Genomic DNA, 20,677 nt, shown 5'->3' on the forward strand with positions numbered 1-20,677 from the left:
TGCAAGCTGTCTCAACACGGTGAGTGAAATGTTTCGAACTGTTAGCAAATTAATAGAAAATCATTTATCTATTTATATTAGGTTCGAACATCAATAGTATTGAAAAAAAATGAAAATTTAAAAAAAACTATACGTCAAGCGGTTACTAAGGAGCGGTTGTCTCATAAGGCTACTGGTGATGGTCGTGGTTTTGAAGTATGGCAGCCAAAATCAGAAGCGTTGGCAGAACTTCGTGATGTTATCGCTCTATCTGTCGATGGACTTCAGTGGATGTGTAACTATGATAACGAAACTGACGAAAACCCCATTGATGTTGCGGAGAATTCTGCAGTGGTGGTTGAACTGGAGAACGAAGAAATTAAAGCTGAGTACTTGCTGGACACCGCAAATGAGCTGAAAAATGGCGAACAAAATGACGTGATTGACAGGGCTGTCATCGGCAATGATGCCGTAGACAATTTTCACCTCAGAACAATTTCAACGCAAGCACTCGCCGAAAATCCAGTCGCAATTATCGGTTCCAGTGGTTTAAAGACAACGACAAAGCGACCAAACCAGACATCCGAGCTTGAAGTATAAACGTCTGAAGCGCGACGAACAGATGAGAGAAGAGTTGCATCGTCTTGAAGTTCAAAGGCGGCAAGTTGAACTTGAATCTGTTCAAATCAAGCTTCAAACTGATAAATTGAAGTTCCAAATGCAGCAACTTTGCTATAAACACAAGCAGGAGGAGCATGCAATACGAATGAAGCTGTTGTGCCACTCCAAGACAACGGAAACACCTATTGGCGATTTGCGGCAAAACCAAAATTAGTCATGCGACACCTATGATTCAGCTCATGAACTAGCAAAGTGATACAGTTTGCTTTTTTTTCACCCGCAAGTGAGTCGTAGCTTACTACTAAAACTTCATTTTCTTTTCGGAAAAAGCTTACCCCTGCCAAAATATGAATGAAACGAGTAAGAAATTTAGTTTTATTTGCAACTATTCTGAAATAACAGTCATTTGCAACTATTTGGCTCATACATTTCTTAGAAATGTAATCGGGGTATTATTGTGGTTATAAAAAATCGTTCTGTAAATAGAGTTCCAACTCGAAACCGAGACCCAATCAGTTCCAATGCCAAACTCCTTCATATTTTGGACTACGTAGGAGATTCAGTGAAGGCTATCAGAGAGAAGGATCGGCTGTGTATGATACAAAGCTCCTATTAGCCGGATATATTTTTCCTCGCGTGATCTGGAGAGTTTCATGAATTTACACCATCTCATAAAGGTTTAGCTTAACTTAAGAGGAACGGGAAATGATGTTGCGGCGGCTACGGTGCTCAACAAATTACATTTCGGAACAGCACACATGGCTTTGTGAATAATATTAGAAATCACCATGTTTTACACTTTTTTCGCAAGATGTTTACTCTTCATCTTATAAAATGATGGTTTTCCTTCATTTTCATAAACAATTATCAACAAATTCTTCGGTGATTTGGTGTTTAAAAGTTATTTTTTACCAATGTTTACAGAAAATATATGCACTATGACAGAACAGAATGAAATCAGCAACACTTTGCTTCCTGTGCTATCTGTGAGCTGTTTCAACGTAGAATCGCCAATACTGACTAATAGTTCCTGCTCGGAAAGCGAATGATTTGTTATAAGATAAAATATTACACGACTTTACGTTTACTGAATGAAAAATCGGTTTTTCAGTTCGCAAACAAGTTGAAAATTTTCGGGAGCGGTCCAAATTCCCAGTTCTCTCCCCTGGATTCATCACTGCTTGTAGGTCACCCCCTTAAGGGTTTATATATGTAGCGGATGGACAAAGATTAGATATTTTCATTGTTTTCTCTAACCAAGATTGCAAAATTTTATAAAGGGATTACACCATTATTGAGCATAAAAAAATAGGTAAGTTTTGGGAATTTTACTTTATGTAATGTAGAGATGAATCGAGATCCTGTAAAATAGGATTTATACTACAAGTTTTGATATACCAATAATAAAATTGACAAATATTTTAACGCAAGATGCCGGGAAATCTATCTCCCGTAATCTTATAACTTAGAGCCAAAACAAAAGTTTTTTTCAATTCCCTTAAAAGATTAAAAGCGACGTACGCAGGATTTTTTTTTGGATATTTTGATTTTCCACGAAATGGCACAAATTTTCATAGAAAAACACTGAAAATGTCATTGATTGTTTGATGATGATGGTCCCACCTCAAACCCTCACAAAGTTGTGAGCTGAACGATTTATCTAGAATATACAGTAATGTTTCGATTATATCACTATGCGTTTATATCAATACTCGTTCATATCACCCTCGATTATATGACGGTTTTGTCTCGATTATATCACGCTTTTTGAAAAACAGACAAGGCACACTACGTTGTGATCCAATTAAGCTACATATTGTGTCTTGTCATTTTTAAGATATTTTTACAATTGATTTGCTTATTTAGATGTAGGGTAATGAACCTATTATTGGGTTTCGGACTATTTCGTTAAGGGTTTTGACGTGATGAGGTCGGTCAAAAGTTTAGCTATTTTTTATTCTTTTATCTTAAAGAATAGATTCTTAAGAATGCATCTGATTTTTTTTAGATGTCCAAGCAGCAGCAATGTTATATCACTATGCTATATTTCACCCTAAGGAGGAAAATTTGGTAAAAACCGAAATTTCTCACTAGGGTGAAAATTTGTTGGTGAAACCAGTCTTTGTACAGGAGGGCACAAATCCAATTTTCAAATTCAATTTTCGCCCTAGTGAGAAATTTTGGTTTTTACCAAATTTTCCTCCTTAGGGTGAAATATAGCATAGTGCTTTCGCATAGGCCTGCTAAGCCACGACAAGTTTCGGCTTCACTGTGTCTCATCGGCATAAACAGAACTTCTGCTCGAACGGGACATCACGTTTGATCAGTCGTTCGATTGAAACACAAAGTGTGTTTTAGTTTTAAGGGATTTGTGTCAAGCCGGCGCTAATCTATTCCGACAATAAGTTAGTGTCGGTTTCTGATGAGGCGAAGCCGAAATGCAATTGAGTGTGAAATAAGGATTTGTGTCCTCCTGTACAAAGACTGGTTTTACCAACAAATTTTCACCCTAGTGAGAAATTTTGGTTGTTACCAAATTTTCCTCCTTAGGGTGAAATATAGCATAGTGCTTTCGCATAGGCCTGCTAAGCCAAGACAAGTTTCGGCTTCCCTGTGTCTCATCGGCATAAACAGAACTTCTGCTCGAACGACACATCACGTTTGATCAGTCGTTCGATTGAAACACAAAGTATGTTTTAGTTTTAAGGGATTTGCGTCAAGCCGGCGCTAATCTATTTCGACAATAAGTTAGTGTCGGTTTCTGATGAGGCGAAGCTGAAACGCAATTGAGTATGAATGTTATATCGCTGTTCATCTTGGACGAAGGGCGTGGCGCGAAACTTTAAGTGTTGTTGCAATGACTAGGATTGCCGAACTATCTTTCGGCTGATTCCAATTTTTGTTTTAAATTCTGCGTAACTTAGATGCCGTGTCCTAGGGCATGTTCAGGAGCGTTTTATTTCGTATAGGAGTTTCAAAGTAGCACTGGAACTGAAACATTCACATCCCAGCAGAGCGTTTTGTTTTAAAATTTAAAAGTGTTATACGACGCCGTTCTATTTGTTGCTGATTTTAAAACACGTTTAGAACTGCAAAGTTTTCAGCACAGACACTTAGACCCGATAGGCTGGGGAAAATATATTTGAATGTAGTAACGCTGAAGGCATGGCGAGACATGAATTTTAAATTGAATAGCTGCTGCTGGGGAGAGCAAGTTATAGTGTTAAAATTTTCAGTTTTATATTATAGAACTGTCAAAATTATGAATCTGGAACTGAAACACTCCTGAGCATACTCTTAAGAGGGTGTCTGGTGTAGTGGGTAAAAAACGGCTTAATTTTCATTCGCTTGTTAGTTATCTGCAGGAAAATCTAACAAAATAATGAGGAAAACAAAATAGTCCTGATATGGTGGGTATTCCGAGATATGCATTTTCTCTTGAATGGATGTGGATACTTTTCTTTTGGAAGGACAACATCAGCGATTGGATATGGGACTATTTACATGGATGTTGAAACAACGAAATCTGAATCGTAGTCCCTTCGAATACACTGTTTTTAACAATCAAGATATTTTCCCAAAATCTTAACGTGCGAGATTGCTTCAAGTTTAGTTTTGGGTGGTTCAACAATTTTAAGAAACGGTACGGGATACGTGAAGTGAAGCTGTGTGGGGAAAAATTATCCGCTGATGCCATACCATTTGATCCAATGCGTTGAACAAAGATGTCTTCAAATGGGTAGTATGATAATAGAAACATGGCAAAAATAGGCTCATTACCCTATTATGATTTATTATTTTTGACTAACTTTAGCTTTTTATTACTTTTTGTTTATAGAAATATATGGATTAATGCTTGAATGCAATCTTTTGTTTTGTTTTGAATATATCACGCTTCAAGGGGGGAGGGGGGGGGGGGGGGGAAGGGGAGAAGTTGCTTCTCTAATCTTCCGGTCATCACATCGCATGCTTTGGTATTCTTAGTATGTATAACAAACATGAAGATGTGACACAAGGCGCCAAGAGCGCACTAAAATCCTGTCAATCCCATTTTTCATTGGATTGTCTGCTCTAAATATATCACCAGACCTTCCATAAATGATGTTGGATATTGACAACAGGGGAAGAGCATCACGTAACGAGATAAAAACTAAAAATGAATTTTAGACGTATCAGCGGATCAGGGATAAAAAACTACAAGGGGCAGCCCTATGGGGTTGCACGAACTGTAGACGTAGGACTATACTACTTAATGTAAAATATTTATTTTCTTAGTACTTAGTGTGTGGGAAAAACACCCGGACCGGTGAAGAAAAATCAAATTTTAGACAATATAATCACATCTTATGTATAGACCAAGCTTTCTAGTTGTTCTCAAACAGATCCTAAAAGTTCAAACACCCTTGGATAACCCTAAGTTTGTAGATGTGTTTCGATGCCACAGGATTGTAAAATGGTTACTATTACGTCATGAAAATTCAATTCTTCCGTGACATTTTTGTTTGCCTGCAAAATGCCCTGTGTGTATGCAAAGCTCATGATTTGTTGGGATAGTAGCATTGATCGGAAAAACGCTTTCTAACGCTGGCCATTGCATACATACAGGACATTTTGCAAGTCACCAGAAGCTGTTCATTTTACCACCGCCACATGTTCAATTTACTCACTCGCTATAAACATGTCTCATTTTTGGACATGGTTAGAAATCAAGAATCATGTTTGAAAAAATGTGTTTATGACGAAGTATTTTTACCAGATATGTACAAAACATGTCTAACAAGAAACATATAAGGTGATTGTAATATCTCATTCACTTATTAGTTAGAAAATAATGACTTTGCTTAACGTGTTCATTTTACCGCCAGTTCCCCTACCTACCAACACATTCGCCCCAAACATTGAACCCAAGCGCACAATGCAAAATGAGTCAACGCTGATGATGATGGGTAGAGCGAAAGAGACAACTAGTACCACCACGACACTATTAGCGCCTTTCACTAAAATTCAACGCGGCCATTCCCGATTGAAAGGAACGGCCGCGCTTAGCCCATCTGTCATAATATCGTGATTTTGCATAGCGAAGGGCTGAATGATAACACATTTTGTTCCAAAAACAGCCCTGCGTTATGCAACACTTTGTGCAGGTTGATTATACCAGTTGCAAGTGGGGCCAAATTCACCAAGTTCCGTAAAATTCCTTTTAAATTACAGAATTGATAAAATTGCTGGGATGAGCTAAACTAATTAATCAAATCCTGTTTTAAAAACTGTGCTTGCGTTTAAACCAAAATGGGAAGCTTGTTACTACCACTACATTACTTAATTTCAAGCGCAAATAGCAAATACATGTGCTAGTTAAACCAAAAATTTACTGGCAACATTATAGCGGCATTTAGGAAGCAGTTGGAGCGGTCACCTGTTGGACGACACAGTGTAGTGTCCCTCCACAGCCAGTGTAACGGACTTCTAACTCAGCTACACTGGCTGTTAAAACACAGCGCATTGATCTGCTTCGCCAGCCGTTCAACAGGGAACTGAGCATGTCTGGCCAAGTCCGTTCTTTAAATAGTCGATGATGACGTCATTCATAGAAGCGTAGCGCGCTAGGTACACCAATCTGTCGTACAGGGCTTGGGAAGCGCTATCTTCTGTGTGTTAATGCGCGATATTTTGACAAGGTTGTATATTATTTAATTTTTTAATGCTATGATATCAAAAATCTTTGGGTTTATCTGTTGGAATCTATTCTTAGAAGTATTTCGGGGCGATTTGAGCAAAAAAATTGAAAATTTATCGTGAGATGGCTGAATTATATGCGTTTAAAATTGGACCACTTTTCGTTACATACCATTTTTGTAGAATTTGCAGAGTGCACCCCCATATCGAAAACAAAGACGTAGTCCTACGTCAAAAACGTACAACATTGTTTATGAATGGCCCCCAAACAAAGAATATTCCATAACGAATATCACGTAACATCGATGATAGAGCATTGGGATCAAGGCCAAGTCCCCCTTGGGTCGTGCAAAACTGAGAAGCAACATCAATTTAGGCACAGATAGCAGACGTCCATTTATTTTCCTTTTTTTTTGTTTTGTCTTTTCATTTGTTTCTCCTGCTATGATGTGTGCGGATCGGTGCGGATTGAGCGTGACGGCCAAGGAAACGGAAAGCCAGTAGCCCAAACAGATCAGGAACAGGAGGGAGGACTACGAACAAGGGAACGGACAACAGAGGAGAAATCGTTTACTTATGAGTAAAGCCATGTCAAGTGATCCTCGAATTTTTCGCAAAATCACCGATCTTCATGAGGTATATTTTATTGTATAAGGATTATGGTGAATAACTTTTGGTATAAATATTTCTTTAAAATTCCTTTTTATCTTTGAGATATTAACCCTTAAACTTTATTGCATAATAAAATTGTAAATTTTATATCTCAAAAACTACTGAAGATAATTCAATGAATTTTTGCACACTTATGGCATTATATTTGCATTATCTCATAAAAATCTTTTTACTTCATTATTGTGTGAATAACGGTACTTTGCATCTATTTAAAATTTTCAATTGTATTTTTTCTTGTGTTCTTCACGCTAAAAATTTTCAAAACGTATGTCAAATTATGCGACAATCTTTCACCTTCAATAATCTGTATTGATAATTTTTCATTTTTGTTCCTATCGAGAGTTATGGAAGATTTAGTAACAGTGCGCTCTTTCAACGCACGGCTCACTTTGATGCAGCCCGCGAGGACGTTCATATTGGCGATTCTACGTTGAAACAGCTCACAGATAGCGCAGGAAGCAAAGTGTTGCTGATTTCATTCTGTTCTGTCATAGTGCATATATTTTCTGTAAACATTGGTAAAAAATAACTTTTAAACACCAAATCACCGAAGAATTTGTTGATAATTGTTTATGAAAATGAAGGAAAACCATCATTTTATAAGATGAAGAGTAAACATCTTGCGAAAAGAGTGTAAAACATGGTGATTTATAATATTATTCACAAAGCTATATGTGTGCTGTTCCGAAATGTAATTTGTTGAGAACCGTAGCCGCCGCAACATCATTTCCCGTTCCTCTTAAGTTGGGCCAAAACCTTTATGAGATGGTGTAAATTCATGAAACTCTCCAGATCACGCGAGGAAAAATATATCCGGCTAATAGGAGCTTTGTATCATACACAGCCGATCCTTCTCTCTGATAGTCTTCACTGAATCTCCTACGTAGTCCAAAATATGAAGGAGTTTGGCATTGGAACTGATTGGGTCTCGGTTTCGAGTTGGAACTCTATTTACAGAACGATTTTTTATAACCACAATAATACCCCGATTACATTTCGAAGAAATGTATGAGCCAAATAGTTGCAAATGACTGTTATTTCAGAATAGTTGCAAATAAAACTAAATTTCTTACTCGTTTCATTCATATTTTGGCAGGGGTAAGCTTTTTCCGAAAAGAAAATGAAGTTTTAGTAGTAAGCTACGATTCACTTGCGGGTAAAAAAAAGCAAACTGTATCACTTTGCCAGTTCATGAGCTGAATCATAGGTGTCGCATGACTAATTTTGGTTTTGCCGCAAATCGCCAATTGGCAACGTCGCACGTCGTACGTCAGAATGCGCGTCGCGTGGGAAGTGCGCATCGCATGGCTAAAAAACCACATCTCTCGATTAGTGCAAAAGGGTAAACTTTTCAATACGGATTCTCGAAGGTGATTTTTTCCGGATATTTTGAGATGCGTTGAATTTTTTTGACCGAAGTGTACAACAAAAATTAGTTGCTTAATATATTTTTTTTTATTCTAATTTAACGTTACTAACAATTAACATCTTTAAAAACACTTTTGTTAGTCAAATTACATCTACGTTATATCCAAATTCTTTTCTAGTCTACAACATTAATATATGAAAATGGAAAATCTTATGCCAACAGCATTTTATTTCACGTTTTATTTTCACCGAGTGATATTACCTTTAAACAACGATGTGTCTGAAAAAAGTTTACATAAAATCTGTTGTTCAATCGCATCGATGTTGGAGTATATTTTATCACTATTGCTTTTGTTAATTCTGTTAATTGGTGGTTCTTCAAGTTCTGGTAAGATATTATTTATTTTTGTCGAATTTCAGTTTTCCGCATGCACCTGTTGAGTCATTGAATATTTCAGTTCCATTACTTTGGCAAACGCTATAAGAAAAATTAAACGTGTAAATTTTCCTATATTTTAAACGCGTTATTGGCGATTTGCGGCAAAACCAAAATTAGTCATGCGACACCTATGATTCAGCTCATGAACTGGCAAAGTGATACAGTTTGCTTTTTTTCACCCGCAAGTGAGTCGTAGCTTACTACTAAAACTTCATTTTCTTTTCGGAAAAAGCTTACCCCTGCCAAAATATGAATGAAACGAGTAAGAAATTTAGTTTTATTTGCAACTATTCTGAAATAACAGCCATTTGCAACTATTTGGCTCATACATTTCTTAGAAATGTAATCGGGGTATTATTGTGGTTATAAAAAATCGTTCTGTAAATAGAGTTTCAACTCGAAACCGAGACCCAATCAGTTCCAATGCCAAACTCCTTCATATTTTGGACTACGTATGAGATTCAGCGAAGACTATCAGAGAGAAGGATCGGCTGTGTATGATACAAAGCTCCTATTAGCCGGATATATTTTTCCTCGCGTGATCTGGAGAGTTTCATGAATTTACACCATCTCATAAAGGTTTAGCTTAAATTAAGAGGAACGGGAAATGATGTTGCGGCGGCTACGGTGCTCAACAAATTACATTTCGGAACAGCACACATAGCTTTGTGAATAATATTATAAATCACCATGTTTTACACTCTTTTCGCAAGATGTTTACTCTTCATCTTATAAAATGATGGTTTTCCTTCATTTTCATAAACAATTATCAACAAATTCTTCGGTGATTTGGTGTTTAAAAGTTATTTTTTACCAATGTTTACAGAAAATATATGCACTATGACAGAACAGAATGAAATCAGCAACACTTTGCTTCCTGTGCTATCTGTGAGCTGTTTCAACGTAGAATCGCCAATAGAGAAACTCATTACTATTAACATGGGATGTAAAATTGAAAATTTAACGAAAATTGTGTTTTGTTCATGTCCATATTTATTTTCGTTGTATTTTTGCGCCTATTACGACATATGCTACACATGTGTTGACCAATATAATTTTTAAATTTATCACTCCACATGGATGCCACAAAAACATGATACGACGAACATATTTATATATTTTTTAACGGAATACATCATTCGTGTGATCGACCCATATTTATAACATAAAACAATCGAATGTTTTTTTGAGCAAATATTGTCTATCTTGAGATAATATAGCATTTCGTCGAGTTGTCTCTATATGGAAAACGCCCAAGTGCGATCGAAACAAAAACAAACGAACGACTCGATGGTGCATGGCTTAAAAGTCACTATGTGGATTTAAGAAAAGATTCGCAATATATCGTGCTACCTCTCACACAGAACCAACTGAAAATAAAAAGTTTGCGAAAAATATGTTAACGCAGGTTAAGACATGCCCACTGCTCAACTTTGCTCAGCGGCTGGCAACATCCGAGCGCGCTTATCCGAGGTATTGAGTGATCCTGAACAATATAATTACTCTTAATTAATTACTCAGAAAACATCACTTTCAATTATCCATAAAGAAAAGCTTGTCTTTTTGCTTTAATCTCAGAGATGCCAATTTTGAACATGAGATACGCACTGTTACTAAATCCTCTATAACTCTCGATAGGAACAAAAATGAAAAATTATCAACACAGATTATTGAAGGTGAAAGATTTTCGCATAATTTGACATTCATTTTGAAAATTTTTAGCGTGAAGAACACAAGAAAAAATACAATTGAAAATTTTAAATAGATGCAAAGTACTGTTATTCACACAAATATAAAGTAAAAATATTTTTATGAGATAGTGCAAATATCATTCCATAGGTGTGCAAAAATTCATTGAATTATCTTCAGTAGTTTTTGAGATATAAAATTTTCAATTTTATCATGCAATAAAGTTTAAGGGTTAATATCTTGAAGAAAAAAAGAGATTGTAACGAAATATTTATACCAAAAGCTAATCAACATAATCCCGATATAATAAAATATACCTCATGAAGATCGGTGATTTTGCGAAAAATTCGAGGATCACTTGACATGGCTTTACTCTTATTTATTATAACTACGATACTAATCACAATTATTTTGTTTTTCTTTTTTCGTTTCAGCAAACCAAAATCTATACGGACTAGCACATACGAACAGTTAGGCTTTGTAGGTTCTCATCTTGACAGAGTCTAGATGGGCGGATGAACGTCTGCCAGGGAGTGGGCTGAGAAATGACAATGACACTGTACGAGATGGCGCTGGGCCTGTGGCCTTCGACTGGCATGGTCCATTCTCATTGATTCGGAAGTCTTCATGGCTGGTTGGTAGATATGTGCTCCTACTTGCAAATTGATCAATTCGCTTGGGTGGGGGACATGTGGATCCTACTAGTTGTCGACTCTTTTGATCGTGAGTATGAGGCTAGTTCAGGAAAGGAGTGCAGGACTGGCACCTAAGAGATAGTTAATTATTCAGGACTTGTTCTTATGATTATTAAACTCGATCAAGCACACCGGCTCTCAGAAATGATAAGCAACCCTTTCGGGTCGGTGTGGTCTGTTCGAGTCGAACCAGGCGGACATTCGTTTCGAGCAAACTTTATGTGGATAAATATTGCTTACGCCTTTATTGGCAGAGATTCTTTTTAACGAAATCCTAAAATACCGTCACTTGTATAGCTACTCAGGATAATAATAATAGAAAAATTAAGGGTTTGCCTGGTCCATAATGTAATGAATATGTATATTGACTAGAACAGGGATAATCGAGTTATGTTATAAGATAGAGAAGAAACAGCACAGTTGTAGGAAAAGTATTCGCGAGTAAGGACTAATAATACTGCTAGTATGTTTCAATTAATCGTCGATTGATCCGCTTCGGACCTAGGAGACAAAAAGGAGATTAGGAAGAGACAGAAGCGGATTCAATGCGAAATTTACCAATATGAGGTTGACCTCAAGGCGATGGTAGGATGATTTTCCATAGGATGACAGACTAGATGACACGACGTTACACGCTCTAAACTTGCGCCAAATAGTTTGTATGTATGTATGAACTTTTTGTACCCGATTTTATCAACCTGCCGTTAATTCATTCTTTTATGCCAGCAATTCAGGCCCACAGTTTTACATTTATATTCAATCAAGGTAGTTGGTCCTGCACTGTTAGGTAGTAGTCAAAATGTGGGGTAGTTTACCAAATTTTGATGCTATTTAAGGTAATTGATGAACTAGAATCGCATTTTCCTCAAATTTACAAAAAAAGCAAAATTTTCATAATAAACTAACAAATTGTCACATATTATCCATGGAAAACATAACAATTGAAAGTGACGTTGTATGCAATACGAATTGAATAATTAATAATATTGTTTTTTATGTTGTGAGCATGCCAAACTGCAAACAATTTATTTTTGCGAACTGTCTATAAACACCGGTCCGGAAGATACAATTTAGCGCATATTAGTCTCTATGATTGTGATATCTGTTCTCTACTTTATCTACCCCTTTAAAACGATCTCCTGCCAGCGCGCTTGAATCTTCACTAAACAATCTTCGAATTGAATCAGCTAATAAGATTCCTGTTCTCGTTTGTTATCTTCTATGTCATCGAAGCGTATTAATCTATTCACTTGTAAGTAGGAACACATCAACCTGTCCGAACCAATGAGAACGGGCGAAGCCTGTCGAAAGCCACAGAACCAGGCTCAAACCGCCTATCTCTATAAAAATACGTGTGCCTGATTCAAACTCTTTGAAATCTGATACGGAATATTGTTTCATGACGAAAAACCCTAATAAATAGAGAACCTGTTTATCCCATTGTTGAAATTCTTCGCATAACTTTCCCACTAATAAAATAACCAAAAAAGTAAATAGTAAGTTTGTGGAAAGAGAAAGTTTCATTGACTTAGACATGGATACGATATTAATAACTAGAATAGTGATATCGATCCTGTAAAACTATTCATCACTGTCGTTGCCCACAAAAACTTAAAACAGGGCAAATACATCCATTTCTGATTTTAGTAAAACCAAAAGTCGCCCGCTCAATAAGAAAGCTATCAGCGTACACGTTCATAAACAAAATGAATAAACAGCATCGTGGATCGTGGCTAGACCAACAGGCTCAGAATTTTCTGATTTCTATCAGATTTTACCACTGAAAATTTTTCGTCAAATGTTTTGTAAATTCAATTTTTCCTAATGAAGAACTGGACTAATTACATTAGAAACGTTGGATATGAACGTAATTTTAGAATGTAAAGCTTTAATAGACGTAGCGTTTCTCTCCAGATCGCTAATTTAATTTTCAACTTCAATCGCGTTTTTCTTAATTGTTATTTTTGGAACATGGACGTAGAATAGTTGTGAACTACCAACGCCCTGTGTCTAATTAATTAAAGAATAAATTCTGCACTGCACTTTTAAGGCGATTAACTATTAAATTTCGTTGGCAGATTACATTGTCATTCATAATGAGTCTATCTGCAAAGTTTCAGATCGATCCTATGCTTGGAAGTTGGATTAGACAACTGTCGGACGGTTCGGTTAAATACAATTTTTTGGACTGATAGGGCATTAGGTTTGATTTTTCTGCCAACTAACAACTTGAGATAGTTCTCTGGTTGCTTCTAATTATGTAGGATGATAAAATGAAGATAAAAAAAATTCCCGATTTTATCAACTTCCCCGTTTTATCAACCAAAATTTTTCGGCTGGTTGATAAAAACGGGTCATTACTGTACTATTACTATTACTATTACTATTACTATTACTATTACTATTACTATTACTATTACTATTACTATTACTATTACTATTACTATTACTATTACTATTACTATTACTATTACTATTACTATTACTATTACTATTACTATTACTATTACTATTACTATTACTATTACTATTACTATTACTATTACTATTACTATTACTATTACTATTACTATTACTATTACTATTACTATTACTATTACTATTACTATTACTATTACTATTACTATTACTATTACTATTACTATTACTATTACTATTACTATTACTATTACTATTACTATTACTATTACTATTACTATTACTATTACTATTACTATTACTATTACTATTACTATTACTATTACTATTACTATTACTATTACTATTACTATTACTATTACTATTACTATTACTATTACTATTACTATTACTATTACTATTACTATTACTATTACTATTACTATTACTATTACTATTACTATTACTATTACTATTACTATTACTATTACTATTACTATTACTATTACTATTACTATTACTATTACTATTACTATTACTATTACTATTACTATTACTATTACTATTACTATTACTATTATTATTATTATTATTATTATTATTATTATTTGTGTTTGTGTGCTACTGGTCGGGGATTATCTTTCCGCCAGATGGCTCTTCGGAACAAATTGTGTTTTCCTCTTATGCTGTTGAAAGTCACAGCAACGCGCGATGGGTATTAGCTAATGACATATAAAATTCGAAACAAAACTTTTAACACTACTCGTCATGACAGGGGCTTGTTGTGTACGCAATTCGGAGTTATAATGAAAATGTTGATAAAAGGCCGTATTTGAAAGAATTGTAAAACGGATTTTTTTTCCATCCCTGGCCTCTTTGCCAGGGATGAAAAAAAATCCGCTATTCTAGTTACCTGAGGCACAAGCTATTGAATTTTTAATTGCCTTCTCAAATAAATTTTTGTCGAAAAAGTATTTGTCAAAATTTTAGTTCCTGGTAAAAATCCGGGCCTCCTTCAGAACTCTGGGCCCGGGGGGAAACACCCCCCCCTCCTCTCGGCGGCCCTGACCAGGACACATGCTAGTGAACTCGGGTGATTCGTAGTTATGCTGCCTAAGCTCGACCCTCATTAGCAGAAGACAAAGATTAAGCCCGTACGATATTAAGCTTGTTCTAATGACCCTGCCACTTCTAGTTTTCCGATCTGTTTACTTCACATTCTTGCTCTCACTTGAGTACTATGGCTCTAATTTTCATAACTTTCCCTACCCAGTAATCTCTAGCTAATTGAAAGTCGTTAAAATGTAAAAAAAAAGAAAATATATAAATATAAATATAACAAATGCACTATAGTTGAATTCCTAACGCTACTGTTTCGCTAGTAATGGGCACTGTTTTAACTCTCCTCTGTTTCAAATCTCCTCGGTTTCCCCTACACACACCGAGCGGTATGCAAATCGATTTTTCAGCACATTACGCGTATTGACTGCCACTGACCTGATATTTTAGTAGATCGTAAATTTAGTAAATCGAGTGTATATTGGAGAACGAGGAACAAAATGGTATGATTTTTAATGTGCTCAGATTGGTGGAAAGGAATGTTTTGCCAATAGAAATTATTATTTTAGTTGGTTATTTATTTATCAACAATTAAAATGTTTATGTTGATGTTTTATATAATATCGTCAAAGCTCTGAATAAAAAAAAACTTATTTATCGGTACGAAGTCTATGTATGCACAACAAACGTTACCTTCAAATTGTTGGTGATAAATAATAGTTCTTTCTAATATGTAGCAACACTTACTGAGTTCAGTAAGGATTTCAGAATCGGTTGTTGAATTTGATCCGGAATTCTTATAGCATCCAGGTAGATTCCTGAATAAATTTCCGTTGCGGATAATTTGATGTGGAAAGGTGACCAGTATTTATCGTCATAAAAATAAAACAAACCGGCATTTTCAGAAGTTTCATCGGTATATTGGTATTGAGGTTAAAAGTTGCTATAAATACCGATATATTGGTATATCTGGAAATGCGCAAAAAATAAGAAAATATTTTCCTCTGCTTGTACAAATTTTTAACATGGTTTAATTTTTCAAAGTTTTCGAATTGATATTGCCACTGCATAGTTTTATTCTTTATTCAACAGATCGACACACATCATCAGACCATAATAGCCGAAGAAAAACGGTCCAGTAGTGAATCCCCAGATTTAAACTACTTGACACCGCTGCAAGAACTACGGCGACAGGAAGAACTCGAAGAACAGACGCGCGAAGCAAAACGAAGAGCAAAGGTGCAAAAAAAGGCTACTAGAAAATTGAAGATAAAAAATAAACGAAAACATTCTTCCAGTGATACTGATTCGGACTTGGCTCGCTCTCGTAGAGAGAAGCATAAGAAAAAAAAGAAAAAAAAGAAAAGCAAAAAGAAAAAATCCTACGGCAAATAATTTTTCACATAAATTTCAATCGATCAATTATAAGTTATCGTTGTATTACAGTAATAAATATTGATTACGTCATAAAATAGGAAAAATAATACATGTTTCCTTTTTTGTATTTTTTCAGTTGTTGAAGAATGAGAGATGAGCCGTTATTCATCTCATTAGTCTGATGAATCGTCATCCTTCCTTTAAGCAGAGGAAGCATCAATGCTTCTTGTTTACCCTATCCTTTCCCGTGAATGATGGAATTAGGGTCCGGCAATTGTGGCTATCATACTGTTGAGGTTTTAATGTGTCAGATTGGTATTAACTTTTACTGACCATTTCTTAAGGCTCAAGTTACCTCAAGGCTTGGTAGTGTGCGTAAGAAAAATTGTGCTCAGCTTTGCCACTAGATTATCCATTTAAACCTATTCAAAACTCTAAAAGAAGAATATCAGTCGATTTATTAGATCATCACGATTCAATTCATGCAAAATACCTGCCGGAAAAGCCATCGGCTTAGCTGAATGGTGCTTTTGAAAATGTGGCTGTGGTTTTTTCATTGCGCTGTTGTGTTGCGTGCCCCAGCACGGTGTGGTAGTGTGACAAAAAAATCACAGCCACTTTTTCAAAAGCACCATTTAGCGAAACCGATAGTTTTTCCAGCAGCTATTTTGTATGATTTGAATCGTTGTGATCTGATAAATCGGCTGATATTCTTCTTTTAGAGTTTTGAAAAGGTTTAAATGTATAATCCGGTGGCAAAGCTGAACACAATTTTTCCTACCCATACTACCCAGCGTTCAAAACTAATACATGCTCAAAAAAGGTAACTTGAACCTTAAACAGCTCTTATTAGAGCAGCACAACATGATGAAGTAAGTGTGCAACCAGAATATATTAATTCGATTGACATGTCCCCCACGTTGTTCGGAGATTGAAGACTTGCCATGTCGTCTCATCACGTTCCTAATGGGAAAGAAAAGGGAAGTGCAAGAAAAGGGCAGGGAAGTGGAAAATGTACATAGATTCATCTATGCGTGGAGTATAGAAGTTCTGATACGCAATTGCATTAGGCACGTTCTTAAATCCACCAGCAACTCATCGGTATTTTGATGACTTTTTGTGGCGGGAGAGTAAAGCGACGCGCTGTGACACCAGTGTGCAACATAAACAAAGCTCGCATATGTCGCGCGAGAGTGATGAGAGAGCTCAACATTCCATCGTACGGTGCGGGCCGATGCTTTGCTCAACAAAAGAGTAGCGACCGATGGAATGCTATTAACGCATACACATAAGCACACGTCAGTTTATATTCAGTATTAGTTTGTTGTCAAGATGGAAGCGGTAAAAATTAATGCCGTAGATTAAAAAGTATAGTTTCACTTTGCTAAGAATCACTATTCCGCCGTGCAGTTAAAATCACAGTGCTGTATTCGGAGGAGTCAGAAATCAGGATACCGTTATCATTGCTGGAAAATTATGCACATCGAGTAAAAATCGACAAGCTGACGAAACGTTCCAAGTATTCGTGGTGTTTGAAACAACGATATCTTTTTAGAAATGTACACGGGACTACATAATCATGAGTAAGTTCGACGGTAACATAATTGAACCGTTATCATAGAATTTATTTTATTGCAGCCTGCTGTAAGAAGAAACTAGGTAAAAAAGGACACAAATGGTTTAAGGATACCATCTCTTTGAGGTTATGTGTTTGGCTGTGCGTCTTATCTTTGTCTGAAGATGGATCAAAATAATGGACTATAATCTTACTTTTCGGATTGTGGAAAATAGTTTGCCTACGGTTTACTTAAAACGAAATCTGGTCGGACCTCTGAAGCTGCGGTGTGTTAGAGAAGGGATGATGGTTCTAAAACCCAACAATATTGATGACTTCTTGGACAAATGAAACATTTGCACATATTATCCACTGCTGAGAAGGAATATCGACATATTTGGCATGGTGATTACACAGAGTTTTAACATTTTATCTACCTTATGGTTTTAAGAAGAAATATGTTTCTTCGAAGTGGCTTCTATAAAATATATAGGTTTTTTGGACGTCTAAGTTTAATGTTAAACGTTTAGGTTAGGTACTGTTGTAATGTTATCTATATACAAACACAAAGTATATTAAATAATTGTCTCTGAGACGGTTTATCTGAAACAATGTACAGGGTCAAAATCTTACAATGTATTTTGACATTAAAAATGTCTTACTCCACTATCTGGGGCTAGGTGTCATTCTAAAATCTAAACTATCTCCCATGTAACGAAACTATGTAAGGTTTGCACGCTTATAACGCCGATATTACTAGATGGATTTTAATCATTCATACACGAACCGATTCAGAAACACCTAACTTAAATATTGGTAATAATTTAATATCTCTCCAATAAAAGTAGTCTTTTGGAAATTGGTAGAATTAAAAAGTTCACGAAAAACGGGAAAATTACCATTCGTGAGGCAGATTTCTCACACAGCCGTCATTAGAGGGCATCTTAGTGGCTCAATCAAACACGAAAAGTCATAAATAGAAGCGACGCATGTCCGTTTAAATCAGCTGTTGCTAATATCCCATACGAGCAACATCGTCTCCGGGCGATGCAATAAGCGCTATCGATTTTCGGCAACGTTGGCATTTGCACACACCCGCACCTAAGTGACTAAACTATATACGGTTGGTTTATCAATAGAGGTGACGCGTACACGTTTGAATCAGTTTTTGTTCTTATGTCGAACGGGTAAAATCATGACTGCAGCGTCTGGACGCTACACTAAGCGGTAGACGCTATGCATTTTCGGCAGCGGTGTCCGTGTGCGGATTTTTCGGGTACCAGCACGGTGTCACAGAATGATTTGCAAAGTGGGTGGGTGGGGTGGTTTGGATTTAATTCAATACGCAGGATGCGACTTATGTGTGCTGCTTGAGAGTGTTGCGCTGAAAAAAAATATTAATTTTTATGCATGCGTGTGCGTTATAACTTGTTAATCCATGTTTACGGCGCTTTGTAGCTGCGTAGGGTAAAGAGCCTATTGGCTTTCATATGTTTCATATTTCGGTTATATGTGATACATATTTCGGTTATATGTTTTTTATCAGTAAGGCATCTGACAACGTGCTTCTGTAGTTATTGTACTGTTCAGCAGCGTAGTATTTTATATAGGAGAGTACACTCAGGTATTTACGCGGATTTTGAAATTTACGCGGTTTTCATTTACGCGGCCTGTATCCCTCGCATAAAAAAAACCTGAGTGTAATTGCATCGGAAACAATCACATTCCCAGCAGAACTTTTTGTTTTCTAATTTCAAACACTTTTGTTTCGTATTGCACAAAACGGAAAATTTTAAAACAGAACTTTCCGTCCCAGCAGCAGTTTAAGCGGGTGTTCTTTTTCGATTAAAATTCAAGCCATGTCTTAAGCGTTACTGGACTTAAAATTGTTTTCCCAGTTTATGCAGTCAGAGTATCTGTCCTGCCCTATGTATTTAAAACACAGTTCTAATTGCGTTTTCTCCCTATTTTTTCATCTGCCAAAACTATCCTTCTTGGAAAAATGTAAATATGGCGAAAATGAAGCAACGATAAACAAAACAGAACCGGTGAGGCGAATCTGCCTGCCATAACTGGAAGGAGTATAGCTGAATTCTGGCAGCGCCATTTTGATAATTTTGGCAGCTGCCGGAATCCTGACGGATTTTTGCTGGCTGTCCGTTTTTCTTCCAAGCGGGCTTGCAGAACTCAATTAGGTTCTTTACGGACACAGTTAACCTCACTTTTCTTGACAGTTCACTTGTACTGTTTACATAGACTTAGAAAATTTTTGTGGACGACTAGATTCGCTCGAAGCAATTCGCAAAGATTTTTTCTAAGTCCATGTAAATAGTACAAGCGAACCATCAAAAATGAATACTTGAATTCATTTGTGACGTCAGCGTAAAATATTCAATAGTGTTTTTCACCCCATTTAGCGATTTGAATGAATTAATATTTAGTACTCTACAAATGTTTCTTACTAGTAGGCAGCATTTTCAATACACTACAGCAGTAAAAAGCATTTTTAAAATAGCAATCTAACCGACTTAGTTAAGACGCACTGTTTAGGCCTATTTGTAACCTAAAAATTAGCAATGCTGAAAAATTTCACAATGGATGAAAAGTATTTTTTTAGTTCTTGGAGCATGTGATACAAATGATTTCTGTACAACTAAATCCACATTGTCCTTTTAAGCTTCAAATTTTATATGACAATATCTATAGAATTGTTCAGTCTAGTCGAGGGTTTTAACGTCGCTGATGTTGTTCGTTCAGGAACCATTCTTGTTAGTTCTACAGAAGGCTTTCAAAATATTTTTTATGCCAGTAATTGTGAGATATCGTTCGTTCCTTTGCACAACAAATTCGTATCGCACCTTCGAGCGTTATATGGAACAACAAATTTGAAATCCCATCGCTTGGTTTCAACCGATTTAACGTGAGATATCAATCTGGTTATTTTTTTAACCATCGTTATCTACTCTTTTCGTTTCGTTTCACTGAATCGTACGCTACCTGGAAATTCACAATCGGATGGTGAGTCCGCTTGTCGTATTTTCGAAATTTGTCCAAGATATATCGCAGAGTAAACGTCTGGTCCGTCGTAAATCGTCTGTTTTGGTATTCACCATCACCCGATTCAGTCAACGGGCGCAGTCTTTTAAACAG

General features: G+C 36.2%; 1 protein-coding gene across 2 annotated transcripts in view; it reads left to right on the forward strand.

Moving 5' to 3' along the window:
• Window positions 1-16,051, forward strand: part of LOC131683316 (protein SREK1IP1-like) — a 44,143-nt gene extending 28,092 nt beyond the window's left edge. The window contains exons 2-3 of one of the 2 annotated variants that reach the window (XM_058965179.1): window positions 15,688-15,834; window positions 15,894-15,996. In XM_058965179.1, the coding sequence (XP_058821162.1) occupies window positions 15,688-15,834; window positions 15,894-15,896 (150 nt within the window). In that variant the 3' untranslated portion in view covers window positions 15,897-15,996. Of the gene's footprint in view, window positions 1-15,687 lie in introns of both variants that reach the window. The other variant, XM_058965178.1, reaches the window with a different exon arrangement.
• The last annotated feature ends 4,626 nt before the right edge of the window (window positions 16,052-20,677 follow it).

This window comes from Topomyia yanbarensis, chromosome 2 (genome assembly GCF_030247195.1).
Source record: "Topomyia yanbarensis strain Yona2022 chromosome 2, ASM3024719v1, whole genome shotgun sequence".
Classification (NCBI taxonomy): Eukaryota; Metazoa; Arthropoda; class Insecta; order Diptera; family Culicidae; genus Topomyia; species Topomyia yanbarensis.